General features: G+C 62.1%; 1 protein-coding gene across 3 annotated transcripts in view; it reads left to right on the top strand.

The window, feature by feature from the left end:
• Window positions 1-22,921, top strand: part of DENND1A (DENN domain containing 1A) — a 523,912-nt gene that overhangs the window by 492,654 nt on the left and 8,337 nt on the right. For all 3 annotated transcript variants that reach the window (XM_056138645.1, XM_056138644.1, XM_056138646.1), the window contains one exon: window positions 13,398-13,486. In XM_056138645.1, coding sequence (XP_055994620.1) covers window positions 13,398-13,486 — 89 coding nt within the window. The remainder of the gene's footprint in view (window positions 1-13,397; window positions 13,487-22,921) is intronic.

A 22,921-nucleotide genomic window follows, 5' to 3' on the forward strand; every position in this document is an offset into this window, starting at 1 on the left:
GGGGACAGGGCCCTCCACCCTCAGCCTTCTGAAGGGCAACCCCCGACCACACACACACACACACACCACACACACATTCTCTCTCTCTCTCTCTCTCTCTCTCTCTCTCTCTCTCTCTCTCTCTCTCTCTCTCAGGCCATTCCCCCTGGGGATGGTGACCGTCAGGGCTCGGGGCTACAGCGGAAAGAGGCCCCGCCCAGGGTGACCACCAGCCCCGCCACTGCCCCTGAGGTCCCCTAAACGGACGGCAGGCGCCTGGGGGCCCAGCATGCTCTCAGAGGGGTTCGGGGTCCCGTGTCGAGGATGCACTTTTTCCTGGGGCATCTCTCAGCCTCAGCCTCATGGGGCCGGGGAGAAGGGCCCTCCGAGCCGCATCACAGCTAGAAGTGGCTGCCACCGCCGCCGCCGCCGCCGAGGGAGGGCCCTCCAGCCCACTGACCCTGCGTCATCCCAGCCAGCAGTAAGACGGCAGGTGGGGGGTCACCAGCATGTGGCTGTCCGTCCAGCTGCCACACCTGCCCGGCCGTGTGCCCTGCAGATGTCTCAGGGCCTGCGCTGAGCAGAAGGCTGATTAGTGCCGAGTTGCAGGGGTCACACCTACGAGAAGCGGGGGGTGGGGGGGTAGAGGAACAGGGGGGGCATTTGCCAATTATGCAGATTTGCACAGTCTCGGGAAGTGGATCCATCTCTGCGGCCTGGCAGAAGGCAGTCCCCGGCGCAGCCGCCCCTTTTGGAGCCCTATACCACCCCCCCATCCCCGCACCCCGATCCCCGCCCTTCACCCAGCGCCTGCTCCCCAGACGCCGGCCGGCCGAGCGGCACCCCGCCCCTCGGTGGCCGGGGCCCCGCGCTGGGTCTCCGGATTTTAAATGAAAAATATATGCAGTTAGCTGCGCGCTGACAATGTCCTTGAGGATTTGACAGTGAGATTTTCCAGCAGTTGGTCTTCGTTAGGATCCTGGCGGTGTTTAATAAGGCAGTCGAACTGCTGGCACCTCGGGCTCCTGTTTGTTCTCCGAGGGCTCCGGGGCTGCTGCGGTAAGCACATCGACCAGAGCTGATCATTACAAGGGCGTACGCCACCATGAATAAAAATGTCACACGTTTTCCCATCTCACAGCGGTACAAAATGTCAGTCCTGTCAAACACACGTTCCAGGGAGCTGTGTGCAGTCCGTACAAATTGGAGAGCTGCATATTCCCCAGCCTTCTGATAGTCTTCATTTGAAGCCGAAGAAAAACAGTTGTTAACCTATTAGCTAGGATTTTAAACTCTGCTGAGGCGGTGGACGGGTAGACTTTGACACAGATAGAAATATATTCCAGGGTCCAGGAATTTTTTTTTTTTAAACCGGGTTCTCCATCCATTTGTTGTAAGGGAAATTAAAAAAAAAAAATTTTTTTGTTTGTTTGTTTGTTTGAATCCCGACCCGGGTGCGAAGCCTGGCTTGGCTGGCTGGCGTGGCACATACGCTGAGGAAGAGCTCCCTGTGCTGCTCCAGTCGTCTCTTGCTGTCTGGCAAGGCCCCGGGGCGCAACCTGTTCGACCAGGAGCCTCAAGGCAGAGAGCCTTTTCCGTCAGAAGCACGCGGGACACGTGGCGGGGCGTGCAGGACACGTGGCCAGGCCTGGCGGGAAGGTGGTCAGATGCGTCAGGGAATGCGGTGGGAGGCGGCGGTAGCAAAAAGGTAGTGGGAAATGTGGCAGGAAAATGTGTCCAGATGTGGCTCAAAACTAGCAGAAAATGTGGCAGGAGAGAGCAGGGAGCGTGGCAGGACATAGGGGGGGAAATGTGGCAGTATGTGACGAGACACGTGGCAGGGCGTGACGGGGAGTGTTAGTGTCACAGGAGTCGTGGGCAGACTGGTGGTTGGAGCCGCCCTGGGGACAGGGATCAAGGATGACAATGATGAGCACTAGCCGTGGCTCCGGCAAGCACCAGGTCAGGCCTCTCGGGCGCTGGACGCTGGTGCCAGTCAAGGCTACTGTGGAGCATGCCAAGCTCATGCCCAGAGCCGGGGTCCAGAGGAGACGCTGCCACGGCACTGCCCCGGGGAAGCGGCTGTCTCTAAGGCAGGACAGACGAGGAGAAGGGACAGCGGCCAGGGAAAGAACAAGCCTGAGACCGAGCAGGACCCGTCAGGTGGGCCCGGGGAACAACGGAAAGCCGAGAAAGAAGGGGCGGCCGGGGCGTGGGGTGGGCCGGTCAGGGCCATGATGGGTCTTCAGCGATGGAATGCCAGGCACGGGACAGGCTGCATATGGAGTCAGGGGTGGGAGAGGCCACCAAACCAGGCTCTGTGCCCCCACGGGAGCCTGTCCACCCATGCGTGGGGCCTGCCACCAGGGGTTGGCCGGTGCTGGGTGTGAGACTCACCCTGATTGGCCCATGTACACTGCAGGCTGTCCCTTTCGGAGCGGGGATGCCCCGCTGTCCCGCGGGCACTGCCCAGCAAACTGAGAACTGGGTCAGGTTGGCACCAGGCTTGGTGAGGTGGGACAGCATCACTGCCAGGGGGACCCCGGGGCACCGTCCTCCTGCGCGCCTTGTGGAAGGAGTGCCCGGGTCACGGGGAGGCCGGGCTGTCCCCAGACCAACCAGTCTCAGCTTCCTCGCATGCAGCCAGGAAGAGGTGGGGGGAATCCCCTCTGTTAGGCTGAGGTGGAGGGTGTTACTGCCTTTCCCTAGCAGGGTACCGGACACTACCCCCTGCTGACCCCGGGTGGGACCCAAGAATAAGTCACTCTCCCCACAGCCAGAAGCCAGAAGCCCCCTCGCCTCCGGGAGTGTCACCTTGGGTGGGCACAGGGCGGGGGGGATCCCCATGGGGTGCCTGTCCCCCACAGGGTCTGAGCAGAGACCCACATGGTCTAACGAGGCTGCAGCCCCCCACCGCCCCCCCACCAGCTACTGTCCGCATCTGGCTCCCGACCTCTGGTCAGCAGTAGGCTGGCACCTGTCCACGCAGAGCAGCTGCGCGGGCTACAGACAAAGCACGGCCCCCGTCCCGCCCCCCGCGCGGGGGTCGCCCGGGCCCCCACGCCCGCCCCCTGCCAGCCCTCCCAGCTGCCTGGCGCTGCTTTTGTGGGGCCTGTGAACCGCGCGTCAGCCGAGCTCCTCGCGCGGTAAGTAATCAGGGCGCTTGACAAGGCTTCAAGCACAAATGCCACTACAAATTAACCGGCACCACGACAAAATACTACTCCTGTCAGCGTCGGGGGGCCGCCCCGCTGACGGCTCGCAGCTCCCACGCCCGTCGGGAAGCAGCCGGCCGGCGGGGCCGCCCAGGAGAACCCCTCAAGGTGGCCCGTGGGGGTGCTCAGCCCCCCCTCACCCCCAGCCCAGCCCAGGAGTCGACCCTCCCCACCCTGGCCCGGGCCCCCTTCCCTGCTGGGGTCCCCTCCCTGGGGGGATAGGGGAGAGGGGGCGGGGTGTGGCTGGCTGCAGGCCTGGCTACCCTTGCTCTGAGGCTACCACCGCCCACTATGCAGTGTCCTTGTGCCCGTGCCCCCACCTGTCGCATGGGGAGCCTCTCCCCGGGGCTCGGCTCAGCCGGGCAAGCCTGAGCAACACCAGTCTGAGCAACACCTGCGGTCCAAGGCAAAAGCCCGGCCCCTCTGAGACACGGGGCACAGTCCACCCTCCACAGCCACCCCCTGGAGTTCCCGCCTTAACCTCCCTGGGGTGTCCAAGCTGTGCCTCCCTGCCAGCCAAGGACCGCCCTCTCCTCCCTCCCTCCGACCACAGGACCCTTGCTGTGTACTGAGATGAGCCATTGGCCCAGTCAGTGCCCAGGGTCTGCCCCAAACTACCCACTGTCATCCCGGGCAAGCATTTGCCTCCTGGAGCTGCTCAAAGGGGTGATGGCATGGGGTCCTTGCATGAGGAGGCCCCAGATGGTCAGGGATCCGGAACACAGGGTATAGTGTATGGGGCAGGGGGCGGACGTGGGTGGGGGTATTGCGTCCAGCTCACCCTGCAGGCGTCAGGAGGGCGTGGCAGCTGCTCCTCTCCCTCACTCCCACCGCAGCAGCTCATCAGCTTGTCCGCACAGCCAGGCCGCCAGGGTAATTAAGTTGATATTCCAGCCTGGCATCCCCTCCTGACCTTTTGGAAACAATGTGTTTTGCTGCATCAACAAATGAACTGCAAATCTGAGGCTCACCTGGGCCTCCTCTCAGCTGCGCTCTGGGCCTGGGCAAGGAGTTCCCAGCTGGGGAGGGCGAGTCTGTCCTTGGGAGACCCCCACCCTCCTTCCCACCGTCACCTGCCCCTGGTTTTCCAGGCTCCAAATCCCACCCTGAGGTCGACATCCCAGGCCCTCCCAGGGCCTGCCCTGTCCCCAGAATCACCCTCGCTCACACTCGAGTCTCTTTGGGCCCCCAGAGAGCCCAGTTCCCGGCTGGATGCAGGAGCCCGAGTCCCACCCGTGTCCAGCCGGGAGCAAGAGCGCACTCAGGATTTTCCTCCCGTCCCCAAGGCACAGACCTGGCCATATGGCCCAACCTCAGAAGGTTCAGGAACGACAGGGCCTGAAAGAGAGCACAGTGGGCAGGGCGCTTGCCTTGCATGCTGCTAACCCCGGGTTCCAGACTCCATATGGCCCCCCGGCCCCCCGTCAGGAGTGATTCCTGCATGCAGAGCCAGGGTGAGCCCTGAGCATCGCCAGGTGTGGCCAAAGTTTTTTTAAAAAAGTAAAGCAGAAGGGGCAAGAATAATGAGTTGGCCGTGTTAGAGAGCGGCTGACTCTGGTGGCCCCGCGCACTTGGACACCGGCTTGTTAGAATGCCCGCTGCCGCAGTGTGGCCGCCTGCCATCTCTCAGCCTCTCTGGGGGAAGGAGAGAAGTGGGAATGCATGCAGAGCTGAGATGTCGTGAAACCCCATCCCCTCCCGGAGGACCTCCAGGCCCCAGGGCTCTTCTGAGAAGCCCCGTGGGCACAGCAGGGGCATGGGTGGTGCAAGGGGCTGGGATGCCCGGTTTCCCCAGCAGGCTGGTGGACAGAACCCCACACCAGCTCCCCGGTGTCTCCTCCTGTGGGGGACTCCCGAGAGGTTTCTGTCTGAGTGCAGAGTTCCCCGGGACGTGAGCACATTCACTTCTCTCGTCACCGAGGACCCAGGTGCTCCCAGAGAGAAGTCGGGGGGCTGGGGCCCAGGCTTGACCCCCGCAGCTCACGGTTCCCTGTATACCTTCACGTTGGCCCCAGACACCACTAAGTGAGCCCCTGCCCCCAAAGGGAAAAAATAAAATTTAAACGGGGATTTTTTCTTTTTTAAAATGGAAGAAACACACTTAGCCCAGTGCCTTTCCCGGCAGGTACAGTTTCAAGGCCCAAGCCCACAGGTCCACTTCTCTGTCCATCCTGCGTGGCGGCCAGTTTCCAGGCAAGAGGCTGAGGGTCACCCCCAGCACCCCGTCACCCAGACCTGAAAGAAATTACTTCACCTCTCTCCACTCTGCACCCCTGTCCCAGGCCCTGCCCCCTACCACGGTGGTCATGGGGTGCCAGGTCGCTGAGTGGAGTGACCCCCTCTGTGTTCTCATGTCCACCTGGGGAGTGCATTCGGAGCTGGGGGTCTCCAGGCTTACAGACTCTCTCAGTGACCTCCTTGGCCCTGGACCCTGTCCTGGTCCCCACACACATTTAATCCTGGACTCAGCTCCCAGGGCACCCAGGCCGTGGGCTGGAGGATGCGAGGCTGGGCTGGTCCTTCCTTGGCTCTGTCCGACGGGCTCTGCCACTCCTCCCATCCGTGTCACCCCCCGGGGCCTGCCTTGAGTCACCCCCAGTGTCATCAGCTCATTTGTCCCACTCCTGCACCCCAACTGTCAGCTCATGTGCACACACACACACACACACATGCACACACATGCATACACATGCACGTGTGCACATGCATGTACACAGGCACGCACAGATATGCACACAATACATGTACACACACGTGCGTGCACACATGGACATGCACACATGAGCACCCACACACGTGAATACATACGCACACGTGTGCACATGCATGTACACACACACACACATACATGCACAGCATCATTGGGAAACCACAGCCTCCTCTCCTACCTGGGGCACCCCTGCTCCATGGTATACACGGGCCTGGGGTTGGCACATCCCTGCTCAGGCTCAGGACCCTCGCACCAGCTTTCTTGCTGTCTTCAAACCCTCTGGTCGTCTGCTAGCTTCTAGCCTGGGTGTGGCCAGGAAAAGTGACTTTCCTGCCAGGTGGTACAAATGTGACTTCAGATGACAGACAGACCCTGGTCACAACCCCGGGACCACAGGTCGATCACAGAAGCTGACGGACCCTGCAGGTGCCAGGCAGTCTAGCCAGACCGCAGTCACTGCACAGCTGTGCTGCGCCTGGCGCTACACTCAGCAGAGGCAGGACTGAGAGGAAACGAACAAGACCATGGCAGATTGTCAAACCGGGGTGCCCTGAACACAGGGGCAGAGGGGCCTGGTGGGGGGCTGAGGGGTCAGGCTGGCAGCAATGGATGGGAGGCCCTGAGACACAGACAGAAGGATGGGGATCGAGGGGGGTGTTTCAGGCAAGAGATGAAAACCCAAGAATGGGGGGGGGGGGGGGTCGGAGGGAGCGGGCTGGAGCGATAGCACAGCGGGCAGGGCGTTTGCCTTGCATGCGGCCAACCCGGGTTCGATCCCTGACTTCCCATATGGTCCCTCAAGCACCGCCAGGAGTAATTCCTGAGCACAGAGCCAGGAGTAACCCCTGAGCATCGCTGGGTGTGACCCCCCCAAAAAAAAGGGGGGTGGGCGGGCCTGGGGAGACCCCAGTAATGAGATCACAAAAGCTCGTGGTGGGACCCTGAGTCTGGGAGCTTGGAACACTCCAAATGGCATTTTTCCCAGGGGGGAGCTAACCGGCGTTAGAGGAAAGCCAGCCTGCGTCCACATCCACGGGGGTGGGGGGGGCCAGGGGGGAGAGGGCTTCATTCGGGGAGGAGTTAACCCGGGGCGCGCCTTCGTGGGCAAAGCCTGCCAACTGCAAGACTTGGCAGTCTGTGCCACGGAAAGGCTTGAGAGCTGCCCAGAGGAGCACGCTGTTCACTGACCACTGTCCCAGGCGTGTCCTGCTGCAGGCTGCCCTCCCGCCCCACGCCCCAACCTTTTCCTTCCCTCAGCTCCCCTGCCAGGATGGCGGGGGTGTTTCTCCAGGGCCTCCTGGCGGCTTCCAGGAGCCGGTCGGCTGGAGCTGGGCGTGGGCCAAAGGACACTGGCGTGTTTAGGCCGTTTCCCCCGCAGCAGGTGTGGGAGGCGGGTGGAGTGGGAGAACCAGCTGAGCTGGGGGTCTGCAGGTGGGGGGACCCGTCTGCACAGCCAGCAGAGCCCTTGGCTTCATGAGGGGCCAAGGACCCCAGCAAGGGCATGGGGCTCCGTCAACTGCCGTTCCCCCTGACCCCCGTCAGCCACCTCCCAGCGCTCTGCTTGGTGTGGGCCTCCTGGTGTCGTGGAGCAGGGGCGGGGTTGGGGGAGGAGTGAGAGGAGCATCCGTGATCCGTGGGGCAGCAGCTCCGTGGCGTGAAAGACCCCCACCCCTGTTATCCTTCCGTGGGATGGTGTGATTGCAGGGGCTGGGACGTTTGGACGGAGGTGGGAACCATTGCTGGCCAGCAAGGCAGGGCAGACAGCTGACCAAAGTTCTTTCAGACATCCCCTTGCCTGGTGGGCCAGGGGGACCCAGGTCAGCTCCCCTCCCCCCCCCAGAGAGGGACAAGGGGGCCAGGACCACCTGCCTGTCCGTCTGGGATGGAGAGTGGGGGACTCCACAGGACCCACGTGTAGCAGTGATGGCCAGTGGAACAGGGTCATGGGGTGACAGGGTCAGGACAACCCTGGGTGCTGACTCCGTGGGGACAGTCAAGGACCCTGCCCTGGGGGGTTACTGATGCTTGAAGTTTCCACTTTAACACAGCCACAGAGACCCCGGCCGGCGCGCCCGCCGCCCCCCAAGATACAGCGCTGGAGGCCCGTGAGTAGCTGGCCGCCCTGCCCCCTAACAACTGCCTGGGCCCCCTCCCCACCTGACTAAACCGGGTGGGTCCCGCTGCCTGGCTTAGGACACCGGGACCGCGGTCACCTCCTCGCTCTGCGTGGCACGACCTTGGATACTGGCATTTTCTGGGCTTCTCTTTGCTTCCTCGGACTGCGCCGGGCGCCGGGCGGTGTGGTGTGTTTGCTGTGTGCAACCCCAGAGCATGGCAGTGGGTGGCAGGGCCTGGTGGCCGCCGGGTCTGGGCTTTGGACATGCACCTAATGCCCCTCGAGGTCTTGGCCCCGAGACCATCAGCCAGTTCAGAAGGAGTCTTGGTTCCCCCTCCCTGCCTGCCCTTCCCACCCTCCTCTCCCTCCCCCCCAGCTCCACACTCACCACTTCCTCCCTCTTCCTCCTCCATCTCCCCTTCACCTGCTTCCTCCCCTCCTCCACCCTCCCCCTCTACCCGGTCCCCCCTACTCACCCCTCCATCTACTCCCCCTCCTCCGCCTCCTCCCCCTCTTCCTCTCCCTGCCCTCCCTCCCCCTGTAAAGGACTGAGCGAGGCCAGAGACCCTCGACCCCCACTCCCAGGGGCGAGGCCTGCACCTGCTGTCCATAGGGCAGGGCCCTGGGAGCCCCTGGGCTGGGTCCCCCCAATTTCCACGTCAGCTCAGTCCAGCCGCGTTGGCAGGTCCCTTAGTGGAGCCCAAGCAGCATCTCCTGGGCACAGTTCTGTTGCCACCAGGCTCCCTCGGGAACGCCCCGGAACTGGTGTCCCACCTACACTGGCTCCAGGGCACCGTGGGGTTTTGGGGGGGGCAGGACCAGCCTTCAGGTGTTGGAAGGTGCTTTCTTCCCACTGTGGATAAGAGTCGGGGTGGGGTGGGGTGTGGCCAAGGTGGCGGCTCCGTCCTGTGCGTGCCCACACCCCAGCGGGTGGCATGCGCCGGGAAGGCACCGAGAACCACAGGGGCCCTCACTGTGGGCGTCAGAGCGCACGCGATTCCAGGAGTTTCTGGCACCGTTCTTTAGCCTGGAATCGGACAGCGCACCTGGGGGCTTTTTCTGCGTTTAAGTGGAAACTTCAAGCATCAGGTGTGCGTGCTCTGAACCCAGCTTCTCCCCAGCATGCCGGGGGACAGAGCTGGCTGGCATCGGGCCGTGCCCGGTGTCCTGTGCGTTTCTGTTCTTCCAAGGAGGCTCCCGTCTTTCGGCTCTTAGGGGCAGCCCCCACCCCCCCGTGAGTGACCCTCGTGCTCTGTTTGCACATCCGCAGAGGGACTGGGATGGAATCGGGCATCGAGCCCACCAGGCCTGTTTTCCCTCCCCCATTCCCCCTCTCCGGCGTCCCGGTGAGTCGTCGTAGCACCCTTGCGTCGGTTCCCTCACCCCCACAGCCAACGCCAGTACTCAGGGTCGCCCACCACATCCTCGGCGGCACATCAGGGTTCCCGGACTCCAGGACGCTGCCCACGGGGCTGTGCTTTCTCCCCATTCCAGCCTGTCCCATAGGGTTTGACTGAGTCCAGCTCTGCTGGCAAGAAGGAGAAGCTTCATGGGTGCTGGGGGGGACTGAAGGTGACTCCCGCCCTTGTGACCCACCAAGCACCTCTCCTGAAGCTCAGGGCCCCTGGGCGGGGCGATGGCCAGCTCTGCATGCAGGAGCCCCTGCGTTGGTCCCCGGCACCTGGAGTAATTCCTGAGTATCACTAGGAGTGTCCCCCGAGAGACTCTGGGTATACCCTCCCCCCAAAAAAAAACACCCATTTTGGGAAGCTCTCAGTAGGGACCTCAGTCCCCACAGAGGTTGGACTAGGATTCTTTTTTTTTTTAATTCTTTAGTTTTTGGGTCACACCCAGTGATGCTCAGGAATTACTCCTGGCAGTGCTCGGGGGACCATGTGGGATGCCGGGGATTGAACCGGGGTCAGCCACGTGCAAGGCAAACGCCCTACCCACTGTGCTATCACTCCGGCCCCTAGACTAGGATTTGAGGTGGGCAGGGGAACTCTGAGACCCAACCATGGAGTCAGAACCCTTCCCTGGAAACCCCAACACCAGGTCCTGGAGGCCAGGGCCACTTCTCACATGGCCTCACCAGTAAAGGTGGTGGGGCGGGGGGGGGGAGGGGCGACACTGGGGAAAGTTGTGGCAGGGGGCAGGAGGCTGCCCGCTGGATGACTGGCTCCCCACGGGGCCTGGAGGTCCAGAGTGGCCCCCAGGTGAGGGACAGCTCCGTCCATCTGTCTGTCCGTCTATCTTTGCCCGTACCCTGCCGAGGGGCCTTCTGCGGTGTTCCTGTGAGCATCTGTGAAATGGGCTTCACAGCATCCTCGGGGAGGCGGGGAGGGGTCACCAACTCAGTGGCCGTTCCTGGCCCAGGCGTCCTGACCATAGCGAGACCACGGGGCGGATGGAGAAGTCTCAGAGCCGTGAGACTGGTGGGTGGCCCGGGGGCCTCCAGGGGGAAAGCGTGGCTGCCCCTTGCCAGAACCCGGTGGCCTCTGTCTGTCTGTGGTTTTCAAGCTGCCCGCCCGGCAGGGCAGGACCCGGGGCTCACCTGTCACTGGCGTCAGGTGTGACCAGGGATCTAAGTTTTCCTTTCGAAAAAGAGAAGAGCCGAAAACAGCCTGGCCTGCATCTTTGGGGTGGCATGGGGGGGTGGGGGGACGCCGGGCTGCGGCTGGCCGCGTGCGAGGCGCTCGAGGAGCCCCCTGTTTATTATTTCTCGCTCAGCGTCGAAATCAAATGTGCTCGGTGCTTCTGTATTCAATACACATTTAACCCTGCCGACTTAGATTTCTCAGGTTTGAAATCCAGTGGGGAATTGGCCCGTTTCCCAACTTTCCCTCCAGTCCCCTTGAACAGAGCTTCAAATCCTGCTTAGCACGACCCTCCACACACACACACACACACACACACACACACACACACACACGCACGCACACACGAGGACGGGGGTAGGGGGAAACGCACACGCGCGGCTTCTTCCCGCTGCCCCCAGCCCCCTCCCTCCATGAGCACCCCAGAAAGACGGATGCGATGGCTGAGATGTGAGGGGCCAGTTGTCTGCATTGGCTTGTGATTGGGGCTTAATTAAACCATTTTGTCTGTGCTTGGATGCGGCTGTAGCTGTAAGGCTCGGGGTGTGCGTGCGTGTGTGTGTGTGTGTGTGTGTGTGTGTGAGAGAGAGAGAGAGAGAGAGTGTGTGTGTGTGTGTGTGTGTGTGCTGTGCTGTGCCTGTGCTTCCGAGTGTGTTCGTAGCCTCCGTGACGGGTGCATGTGTGTGTGTGTGTGTGTGTGTGTGTGTGTGTGTGGCGAGGTCCGGCTTTGTCCTGGCTGGCCGGTCACGGAGGGCGGGGGGGTGTGACTCGGCCCCTGTCTCCGGGTGCATGGCGCCCCCCCCGCCCCACCCCCGGCTCTGTCGCTGCGTCACCCCTAATGAAGCAGTCTCTCCATCCACCCCGCTGATTGCCAGCCCTTCCTTTTGTTTGTTGGCGCGGAGCCATTCAGCCGCGCGCTGACAGCTCAGCTCGTCTAATTAGCTCTGTTGTTCTTTTTCCCCATGTTTCACCACGTTGCAAGTTCAGTGGAAGTTGCCACAAACTTAATTCCGCTCCCCACTCCACCCCCACCCCATCCCCATTTCAGTGGCCAGTTCCCAGTGCCAGCCCGCCTTGCGGGGAGCTTCCGTGGGCTGATGGGCCTTCCCGCCTGAGGGCCCCTGGACCCCGCCCCTACACCCACTGCCGGCCCCTCCCCCAGGGCAGGGTGCCTTGCCCTCGCAACCCCACCCCTGCACAGCCTCATGGGGAGCACTGGTGGCCCTCCGCAGGAGGGAGTCCCACTCCGGTGGGGACAGCAGCCTGGAGCTGGCGTTGGAAGGGTGGGGGGAGGGTTCCTGTCCACTCAGCAAACGGGGACGGGTTATGGGGGCGCAGCAGTGATGGTGCCAAGGGGATCTCTCTCCAAGCCGCACCATCTTCTCACTGAACGTCTTGTTCCCCGGCAACCCCGGCTTTGGACCTAAGCCCCCACCCCACTTTATTGGGGGGGGGTGCAGTGCAGCCTGAGAAGGTTCCCCTAGCACCAACACTGCTGTCGCCACCACCGCCGTGCTGGCTCCAAGGAATACACTCGCTGCTCCCTGGCCCGCTGGGGCTTGTTCGCCGAGCCAGGCTGAGCTCAGACTGGCCACTCGACAGGAAAATCTTGGGTCGGGCGAGGCGTGCAGAGGCCTGAGCGCGGTGCCTGGAACCTGGTCCTCGAGTGGTTTCGCTCCCATCACCCTCCCACCACCCGGGGCAAGGGGAGAGGCCAGGCGGGGACCAGCCTGGGGGTCCTTCCTGTCCCCCTCCCCTGCTGTGACCCTCAGCCACGAGAGTCTGACCACCCCCCTCCTTTGATCTCATGGCCGGGGGTAGTTAAGCCCCCGGGTTGGGGTTCCAGGTGGTTTTCACAGGCAGGGAATTCAGAGAAAGCCTTCCGCCGCCCAGCTGGTGGGCCCCGATTTAAAACCATGGTATGGGGGGGGGGGGGGCGGAAGTGATAGCACAGTGGATAGAGCATTTGTCTTGCACACGGCCAACCCGGGTTCGAGTCCCAGCATGCCATATGGTCCCCGAACACCACCAGGAGTAACTCCTGAGTGCAGAGCCGAGAGTAACCCCTGAACATCACCGGGTGTGACCCAAAAAGGAAAAAAAATTTAAAGCTTTAAAAAAAAAAAAAAGAACGGTCTGCCGACGTTCCCCATGAATCTGAACTCTCTGAGGTTCAGAGAAATTTGAAGCCTTCCCACTCCCTCAAGCCCCGCTCTCTGCTGAGTGGGTATCCTGATTGTCCGTGGTGGCAGTGAGGCCGGGGATGAATGAGGCATGGGGATCTCTGGGAGTACATTGTCCTGCTTGGGGACTCCAGGGCTGCCCTGGGGGGCTGGGAGATGGATCTGAGCCCCCCTTTAATGCCCTCACTCCTGCCTCCCCCCCACACACACTTGGGGAAATAAGCGCCCTTGGTCCCACCGTGGAAAGAACAGATGAAGCTCGTGTGCCCTAAAGTCTGAGGAGAACCCTCGTCCTGCCAGACTGTGTGTGGGTCCCCGCCGGGGCCAAGGAGCCCCGGGGTCGGCCTCCGAGCACCACCAGGAGTGGCCCTGTGGCCCAGAGGCGTGGCCTTGGCATCACGATCCCGGGCACCGTGTCCCTTTGGCCCCCCGTGACCCTGCGAGGAGGCAGATGGGCCTGCCCTCCCCGCCCTGCCCATGCGGACCCCCTGCCCAGCAGCCCTGCTGCCCCTCCCCCCACAAGGCAGAGCTCCCTCCTGGGGGCCGCCCCGCCCACCACCCACTCAGTGCCCACTGTGTCCCCTCTGTCCCCCGTAGGTGCGCCCGCCCCGCCCACATGTCGTCAAGAGGCCCAGGAGCAACCTGTCGGGGGACGGCCGGAGGACGTCGGTGCCCAGCCCTGAGCAGTGAGTCACCCCGTCTGCGCCGTGGGGGGCTCGTGTGGCAAGGGGCTTCCTCCCTGGGGGGGTGTGGGCCTACGACTGCCCCACCCTCATCTGGGATTCCCAGAGGCTGGGCCAGGCATCTGGGCTGGCTTAGGAGCAGTGCCACCCAGACGGGGCACCGAGGGGCACCCGAGGCAGGAGGGGAACAGGATCGGGTGGAGGCAGGGACTTGGTCGGTCAGGCCTGGGGGCGCCCACCATGCCCTCGGCATGTGCTCAGACCCGGCCTCTCTGCCCTCCCTTGAGTCCGGGGCGCTGGACACTGCTCGATGCCATGGGTCCCAGTGCTCCCGTGACCAGGACAGAGATGAGGTGGGTGTGTGCGGGCAGCCACCAGAATCCGGGGGGCAGAGAGGGAGGATTTAAAGCTGAAGCACCCCGGCTCCAGAGCCACCTGGAGATGTTGAGATGTCGAGCCACCTGATGTTGAGATGTCTCTCAACATCATCGGGTGCCCACGGTTCCCTGTGGCCCCCAAGCCCCCATTCTGGGGCTCTGCCCCGGCCTCTCAGCAGCGGCCTTTTCCAGGAGAGCGCGAGAAAGCACATCAGTGTCCATCTCGGACCAGGACTGTGGTGGGGGGCTGGGGCAGACGGACGGCCTCACCCCTGGCTCCTTAGGTCCTCTGGGTGGGCAGGGCCTGGTTTGTGACTTCCCGCTGGCCTCTGGGGAAAGAGATGAGGGCAGATGGCAGGGGCTCGCCAAAAGGTGGAAAAGGGCTGGGAAACGCCCAGCGGGGGCCTAACTCTGGGGGTGGGGGAGCACTTGGGCTGCCGCCAGAGTTTACTGCTTGGCCTCCCCGGAGGAGGCAGCATGGACACAGAGCCCGCTGACCTTGCAACCTGAGAAAGTGCATGCGTGCACACCTGTGTGTGCGCGTGTGCACGTATGCATGCATGTGTGTGCTCACGTGTGTGTGCCTGTGTGCGTGTGTATGTGTGTGTGTGCGTGTGTGTGTGTGTGTGTGTGTGTGTGCATGCACAGGGCGCTGGAGACGTCTGTCTGTGTGGCACCTGGAACTAAGGACTGTGAAGTCGGGTGCGGATTTCGCATGGGCACAATAGGAATGCGGGATTCAGTGGGTCCCTAACCCCCTGCCGCTGTGGGCTCTGGCTGCCCCCTAGTGGAGAAAGCTTGGGACTGCTGCATGGTCTCCAACTTCCTGGGCCTGAGAGATTTTCTGGTTAAGGGGATGAAATGGGAAAGTCACTTTTCCTTGAAGCCGTTTCTTTAAAATCGTGTGGAATTCGGGGTCTGAGCGATAGTACAGCGGGGGGGGGGGGGTTTGCCTTGCACGTGGCCGACCCAGGTGGATCCCCAGCATCCCGTACGGTCCCCCAAGCACCGCCAGGAGTAATTCCTGAATTCAGAGCCTGGAGTAAGCCCTGAACATCTCAGGGTGTGATCCAAAAAGTCAAAAAGGAAAAAGGCAAAAAAAAAAAAAAAAAAACGCCAACAGACGAACACGTGGAATCTGGGGCCGGAGCAATAGTACAGCAGGGAGGCCGTTTGCCTCACAGACAGCAAACCCGGGTTTGATCCCTCGGCACCCCATATGGTCCCCAAGCCCCACCAGGAGTGATCCCTAAGCGCAGAGCCAGGAGTCAGCCCTGAGAACCGCCAGATGCCGCTCAATAAACAACCGGAAAAAAACGAAAAATTAAAAACGTGGAATCCTCCCAAGCCTGTTGTAGGACAGAGCAGAGAAACGCGTAGGCAGAGTTGGTTTTCGCCTTGTAGTTTCTCCCCCGACCAACAGCGCCCCCTACCTTCCCAGAACAGCATCACCACAGCTCTCTGGCTCCCAGCCAGAGGCCAGTTTGGGCTACCCACGTCCTTTCACACCAGGTTAGGGGTGCTGCACCCCTTCAGTGGCTGCCACGGAACCCTTGTCTGGCTATCACCAAACTCTGGCTGGCCCATTCTCGTGTCTTTTCTGCCGGATGCCTTTTTTTTTTTTTAATTTTTGTTCAAGCAACGTGTGAGCTTGGGAAGAGCCGGCAGGAGCGTGTGGGCAATCTGGCCAGGACAGGAAGCCACAGCAGACCCAACTGACCAGCCCAGCGCCTCTGGACCACCAGACCACGGTCGCAAGTCCCAACTTCCCTAACGTGGCAGTCCCAGGGCGGGACTTTCTCCACCACTTGGGACCTTCCTAGTGCCCTCCCCCCTTGCCCACCCGCGTCTCCCCACCCCCCACGGCGCTTCTCCACTTCCAAACGCCATGTCACAACAGCACTCGGTGTGTTTCTCCCAACCGTTGTCGGCTCCAGCTGGCAGGACCGGCTTCTCGAAACACAGGAAGCAACCCAGCGGAAAATATTTTAATAAAACAGACTCCTCATAAAATAGCATCCTGGGGAGTGGCTTGGGGGGGAGGGGGTGTGGCCCCACCCACCTGCCGGTCTCCTGGGTGCTGGGAGGAGCCTCAGGGCAAGCCCGCGCCTCAGGGTGGTACACAGTTCCCCCCCCCCCACTACCACCACCACCACCTGCCCCAGACACTAGCCCTGGGGGCGGGGGCGGGGGTCTGGCCTCGCAGTGGACCTAGAATTTCCGGAATCACAGATGTTTGTCTCCGCACTATCTGCAAGTGTCTCCGGGGTCTGGAGGATCAGACAGCTGGAAGAGACGTGGGGTCTTCGTCGCCAAGGGAAGGACTCCGTCCCCCTGGCTTTCTCAGACCCCACCCCACCCCACCCCCAAATAAAAATTTAGCCTCCCAGGCCACCAGCTGTGGCTCAGCGTCTGGGTTGCACCAGAGCCCTCAGGCTAGTCATTCCTTGGGATTTGGTTCTCACTCTCCCTCTCCTGTCTCCGGGGCCATGTGAGCACTGTGCCCCCAGCCAGCCCCCCCCCCCCCAGCGCCTCCTGGCAGCTGTGGTGACTCGCCTCAGGGACAGGGTGCCCAGGCAGGCTCTCTGGAGAGATTGCTCCTCCGGCCCGTGCCCTGCCAGCACCAGCTCCTCGCTGCTCAAGCCCCCGGAAGCCACTTCGGGAAGATGGCGTGGGGTACAGCCACCCCAGCACCCCACCCCCACCCCTGTGACCCTGCAGCCAGCACCCACCAGAAAGGGAACAGTTTCTCCAAAAGCCCCCCACCGCCTGCTCTGTGCCCCCCCCACCCCCACCCCGTGAAAGTCGGCTAATGAGTAGTCAGGGCCGTGCCCTCCAGGCTGGGCACGCCGCCATTAGTATTCAGCTTGGGGCTGGCAGAAGACCCTCAGCATTCCCAGAGTAAAAGGTGGGGAGCAGGCAGGGGGGCCGGGGTCAGAGGCCAGCACGCAGCCAGCGTAGCTGGGCACTCGCCCAGCCTGGCCCACTAGGGCTGGGACTTGCCGCTGCCCCCTGCTCACCACCGGTTCCCACGGCCCTCCAGCTCCATCCACTGTGGCATGGACCACCTCCCCTCCATACTCTACTGCTTGGAGGGGGCACCTAGAGGTGGACCTAAGAGGGCCTGGAGGAAGCAGGGTCCACCTGGGCTAGGGTGTCCCTCCACCACCCAAGCGGCTGGAAGGAGATGGGACCTTATGTGCCCACTCTGGAAGAGGCAGGCTGGCTTTCCTGTAAGACATGTCGGGGACACTGAGGCAGGGGCACTGGGTGAGACTGTCCCACGCTGGGGTCTCAGGCTGGGAAGTGCCCAGCCCCAGCCTCCTGCCCCAGCCAGGCTTAAGGCCCTGGACACAGCTGTGACCTAGAGCATCCCTGCACTGCGAGCAGGATGGAGAGGCACCTGGCGAGGGCCACCGACCCCGCCCCCTTGAGAAGGGGGCAGTGGGCAGAAACCAGAGTGTGTGCCTGGGCCGGTGGGCAGAGACAGGGTGTGTGCCAGGGCTGCCGTGCCCCAGCTTCCTCTCCTTTTGCCAGAGACCCCTCAGTTACCACCCGCCTGCCAGGACCACACAGTGTCCATGCAGAATCCGAGGATGCAGAGTCACACACACCAGGCCACTCTGCCGCCTGTCCCCCGCAGGGAGACCGCCATGAGGACTTAAAGACCTTTGCACCGTGGGGGTCTCCACCTTCCTCCAGTTTTCTGGCCATGCTGGGCAGCGGGGAGACCCCTGTCTTCAGAATCCCAAGCCACAGGCACCCAGCAAGACCCTGTGTCTGACCTTGAGTACCTAATGTGGAACCACCCTCACCCTCGCTCCCCGAGGCAGAGTCCTCGTCCTCAGTGGGAATGACCCGGATTCTGCCACCCCGGAGTCCACGAGCCCCAGGTTCCGATTCCGCCTTGGGCCAGATTCAAGCCAAACCCGTCTCTCTGGATGACTTGTTTTGTGTCGGGGGCCAGACCCAGCGGTGCTCAGGGGTTGCTCCTGGCTCTGTCCTCAGGAATCACTCCCGGCAGGGCCAGGGAGACCATATGGGATGCTGGCGATCGAACCCGGGTCAGCTGCAGCCCCTGTGCGCATGACTTTTTGTTGCTAAAAATAACCCAACCCATCATCCTGAAATTAGGGGCCAGAGGGCAGTTCATCCTCAATCCCAGGACTGCAGCTTCTTAGAAGCAACTAACTTACTAGGTCCACCCCCCTGTGTATATAAACTGCAGAGATGCTATGTTGGGTGTACACAAACCCCAATCCTACGACTGGCCAGAGCCCTGGAGATAGACAGACCGCCGTGGTTCCTCTCTCCTGTCTTGCTGTTGGCTTGCTGTGAACAAAATTGTTCCAGGCTTTCACAGTTTGGGTGATGCCTCGTCAGTACCCTGGTGATCTGCACCTTTTCTCATTCCAGACCACTGTTAGCCATGGGGGTGGTTGACCGCTGCCCTTAGCGAGAACTCCCTGCCGTGCTGGGGGGAGGGGGGGTCATTCATGAGCCTCACTGTTCTTGCTTATTTGGGGTTCTATTTTACTTGGTGGTGCCAGCAGTAGAAACTCCTGCGTGCACTTCAACGCCGGCGCTAATCTCCAAGCCCCCTCCTCTGCCCTCCCTGGCCTAGTTTTAAAGAAAAGGTAGCTGGGGCCAGATAGTATAGTAGGTAGGGCACTTGCTAACCTGGGTTCTATCCATGGCATCATAGAGGGTCCCTGAGCACTGCCAGGAGTGATCCCCGAGTGCAGAGTCAGGAGAAATCCCCAAGCACCATCAGGTGTGGCCCGTCTGTCCGGGATCCCCAACCCCGGGACAGGGTGGGTCTCTAGGGCACAGACAGGAGAGGGGACGTGGCTCCACCACCCCAAGCGGGACCCCCCCGGGTAAGCCTGGCATAACTTCTGGCCGTCACAGCAGCAGCACGAGCAGGCATGGGAAGGGAGGTGAGGTCACACTGCTTTACTCTCCCCACAGCTGAGCTCGCTGGGGGTCCCGGTCTGAGGAGCCCCCACATGCTGTGCCAGCCGGGCAGAATTCCCTCACCAAAGCACCAGCCCTGACTCACAGATAAATCTCAGAAGAGAGGACCAAGCTGCCGAGATGCCCCCACACCCCACGCCAGACAGAATTCACCTGGGGCACCCCGGAGGGGGCCAGCGGGTGACCCCGACAGCCGAAAACCTCTAGAACCCAAACGTTGCCATGCTGAAAGCTGATCTCCACAGGCTCAGGGTGAGTCCCTCAGGCACAAGAATGAATCTGCTGAGAAACCTCAGGCATGCGGGGTTTGTGATGGAAACCTCCAGGCGCGCTCTGAGTTGGGAATGGGCAAACTTCCCCCCATCTCCCTGTTCTTCTGGGAGCCTGGCAGTCACACCCACGGCTGCCTCTGGGCGCCATACAGAGCAGCCACCCACACTACTAAGAAACTGGAACCTGTCATCGGGTCACACTGCATGACCCCAGCACCGCAGAAGATGAAGACCAAGAGACACAGCCAGGAGCCAGAGCCACCGCACAGCGGGTAGGGCGTTTTGCCGTGCACGCAGCCGACTCAGAGTCTATTCCCAGCATCCCATATGGTCCCCGAGCACTGCCAGGAGTAATTCCTGAGTGCAGAGCCAGGAGTGACTCCTGTGCATTGCTGGGTGTGATGCAGAAAGAAAAAGAGACATGACATGACCAGCAGCCTTTCCATGAGCTCTGCCCCAAGCCTGGCATCAGAACTCCCTGACGATCGTGTCACAGACGCTGTGCAGAAAAGGGCGAGATGATGCCGCCCCTCTGGCCCCAGGCTCCCCCGTGACCTGCTGGGGTCACCACCGTGCCTTGCCCCTCCCCACAAGCCCAGCGCTGGCCTGGCGGGGGGCCTGCTGCAGCAGGTGGGCTCAAGACCTGGACTTTGCCTTGTCTTTCCAAAAGTGGTGCTCGGAGCCCAGGAGCTCCTCGGCGGTAGGGCATGTGCCTTGCCCGTGTGGGGGCCCAGGTCGAATGTCCAGGTGCACCCAGGCACACGGCAGGGCCCAATAGCACCCCCTCACCAGGCCCCCAGCACGGAACTCTCCAGCCCAGTGGACAGAGTATCGCCGAGAAGTGACCTCATGATGTTTCCGAGCTCGCGGCTTGGGGGAGCTGCTCCCGCAGCCTGGGTGATACCCCACATTAGTAGCGAGTGCCATCCCCCTCTGACAGCCCCAGACCCCACCCCCTCCCCACTCACCCTCCCTGGCATCCCCTGACGGGCACCGTCCTCCCCCAGCAGGAGCTGTGTATCTTCAGCATGGACTGTTGGTCCCCCAAACCAGAGCTGGGCTCCTGGAGTCCCCCCAAGTGACCAGTTCGAGGAAGGACTGGGAGGCAGGAAGAGATGGCGGAGGGACGTGGCTGCCCCCCACGGCCACCCACTGCCCTGAAGAGGGGGTGACTAGGAAGCACTCGCCCCACCGCCACGGGAGCCGATTCAGACGTGGCCCTCCAGACTCAGCCCCCTCAACCCCCGCCCAGTGCAGGTCACCAGCCTCCCCCGCCGGACTCAGGGCCCACTCCTGGCGCCCCCGAAGTGGCCTTGCCCCCCGCACACCCACCTTGGGGACAACACCAGGCTGGGAAAGCAGGAACTGCCAAGCACGCCTTCTGCTCAGAGGGAGCCCCGCCGGCTGCAACGGGCCTGTGGACACTCGACGGCAGCCCTCGAGCCTGCCGTCCTCACGCCGCCCTGACCTCGCTGCCCTCCAGGGTCAGGGAAATGTCTGCCAGTGCAGTGCCCTGCCACCACCCGTGAGCCTTGGCCAGGACGCACACAGGCCCGCTGTCCTGCAGTGGGCAGGAGCTCGTCTCCCCCTGCCCTGTTCCCAGCTGGTCAGAGTCTGGCAGGAAGCGCACACACGTATAGTCACACACACAACCATACATTCACGGACACGCACGCCCGCACACGTGTGCACGTGGACATGCACACATGTGCACACGGACATGCACACATGTGCGTGCAAGCACATACACGCACAGCTGAGTGTGCACACACATACATTTGTGTGCACACACGTATACACAGGGACACATGCCTGCACATGTGTGCTTACATGCACATGCATCCATATACGTATGTGCACATACATGAACCTGCGTGCACACACAAGCTTGCGAGCACACACATGCCTGTGCACACATACACACATACACACACGTTCACCTATAGCAGAGCCCAGAGAGCCAGTGTCACGGCCCCTCCTTTGCCTCAACTCCTCTGGGGGTGGTCCGGGCCCTCCCCCGCCCCCAGCCACTCAATAGAGCTCTGTCTGCCATTCCTTCTGTGGGTGCTGTGGGCTTCCCCACCACACCCCCATGCAAGCCCTGTGACGTGCCGTAGAGTGAGTGAGTGTGTGCGTGCGCGCGCATGTGTACACACGCACTGTCCTGCTGAGCCACCTCCCTGGCTCCGGTCCGTGCACGTGACCAAGAGCACGCGGGCATCCTGGTGACAGGCAGGGGCCGGGAGGCCCCAGGGAACCTGCAGGTCACCGCGGGTCTCCATGACTTGGAGCCGCTTCGCCTGGGCAGGGCTCCAAGGCCCACGGCACCTGGTTCGTCCTCAGCTGCTGGGACAAGCCCAGACCCCATGGCGGCCAAGCGAACCCAGCACTGGGTTGAGCACTAGAACGTCGTTGCTGAGCCTGGCGCTGGCCTAAGTCCCTGACGAGTGCCCACCTCCAGGGTCTCTGTATCAAAGGCGGGGTCTGAGAGAGATGCTAAGGAGTTCTGGGGGACGAAGGGGCTTCTGCGGGGCAGAGAAGCCCTGGCCACGCCTGCAACCGGCCCCACAGGAAGGCGGCCGGGACTCCAACACCGTCGAGATCTTCAGCACCCGGGGAGAAGCGGCCCTGTAGCACCCAGCCCGGCCCCCTCCTTACCTCGCGCCGGGTGCTCGGCAGCTCCCACACACACACCCCCGCCTTCTTCATCTCCAGGACGTTTTAAACGTCAATTAAATTTGAAATATCTACATTTGTCAGCATTTCATTGGGGGCCGGCGTGACGTGCCGCTGATTTGTCCACGCGATGTGACACATGAGGGGAGGGGGGTGGAGAGAGAAGGAAAAGAAAGAAAGAGAGAGAAAAAAAAAGAACCTCTGGAAATGCAGATCTTCCTCATTAAAACACGAAGCCGGTGTGATCCCGGCACGGCCGAGAGGCGCCGCGCAGGGCCCGTGTCTGTGACACGGTATTCTCAGAGGGACGGCCGCGCCTGTCACCCCGTCACGGAACACGCGACGCCAGTGCCACGCCGAGCCCAACGTGCGACAGCGATTCTGGAAGCCGTCTGCGCAGAGCTCGGCGGGCAGGGGCTGGGAGGCCTGCCGAAGGACTGACGATGGACGGGCCCAGGGGTGGCCGCACGCCCCACGACCTGCCTTCGTTGAACGGGCTCGGCGGGGGTAGTGACGCCGGGCGGGCACAGTGGCAGGCCTCAGAGGACTCACTGAATTGGGTTAATGAGGGGAAGTGGCGCCTGCCCCCCCTCCCCTCACCCCTGCCTTCCGATTCCGCCTGAAGCTAATAAAAAATTTAAGCCTGGACGTTTGTGACAGCACGTCCTTCATCCCTGACAAACAACTGTCTGCTTCCTGGGCGAGGCGAGCAATCGGATTTAAGTCGGTGCCTTTTGAAACCTCCCCCTGCTTCTCACCACCTGCCTCTGGCCGCCACGGGATCAGCACGGGGGCTCAGCCAGTGCCCCCCACCCCACCCAGTCCCCAGCCCTGCCTCCGGCTGCTGTGTGACACAGGGCGAGTGGCTGTCCCTCTCTGAACCTCAGCTTTTTTTTCCCTCCCCTTCATGCATTGGGGTCTGCCGTGGTATCCCCGGGGATCGTGCGGAAAGCACGTGGCCATGGAAGTGCCATCGGGAGGGCCGTGCGACCCAAAGCCTGGACCACATGCCCTCCCCCCAAAAAAGCACTTTCAGAAAAACACTTGTGGCAAATGTCTCACATATGTGTCCCGACATTCTCCACGTGCAGATTGAGCGCTGGGAAGCGTCTGGGTTTCCTGCCAGAGCCAGATGA

Source organism: Sorex fumeus, unplaced genomic scaffold, assembly GCF_029834395.1.
Source record: "Sorex fumeus unplaced genomic scaffold, SorFum_2.1 ptg000129l, whole genome shotgun sequence".
Lineage (NCBI taxonomy): Eukaryota > Metazoa > Chordata > Mammalia > Eulipotyphla > Soricidae > Sorex > Sorex fumeus.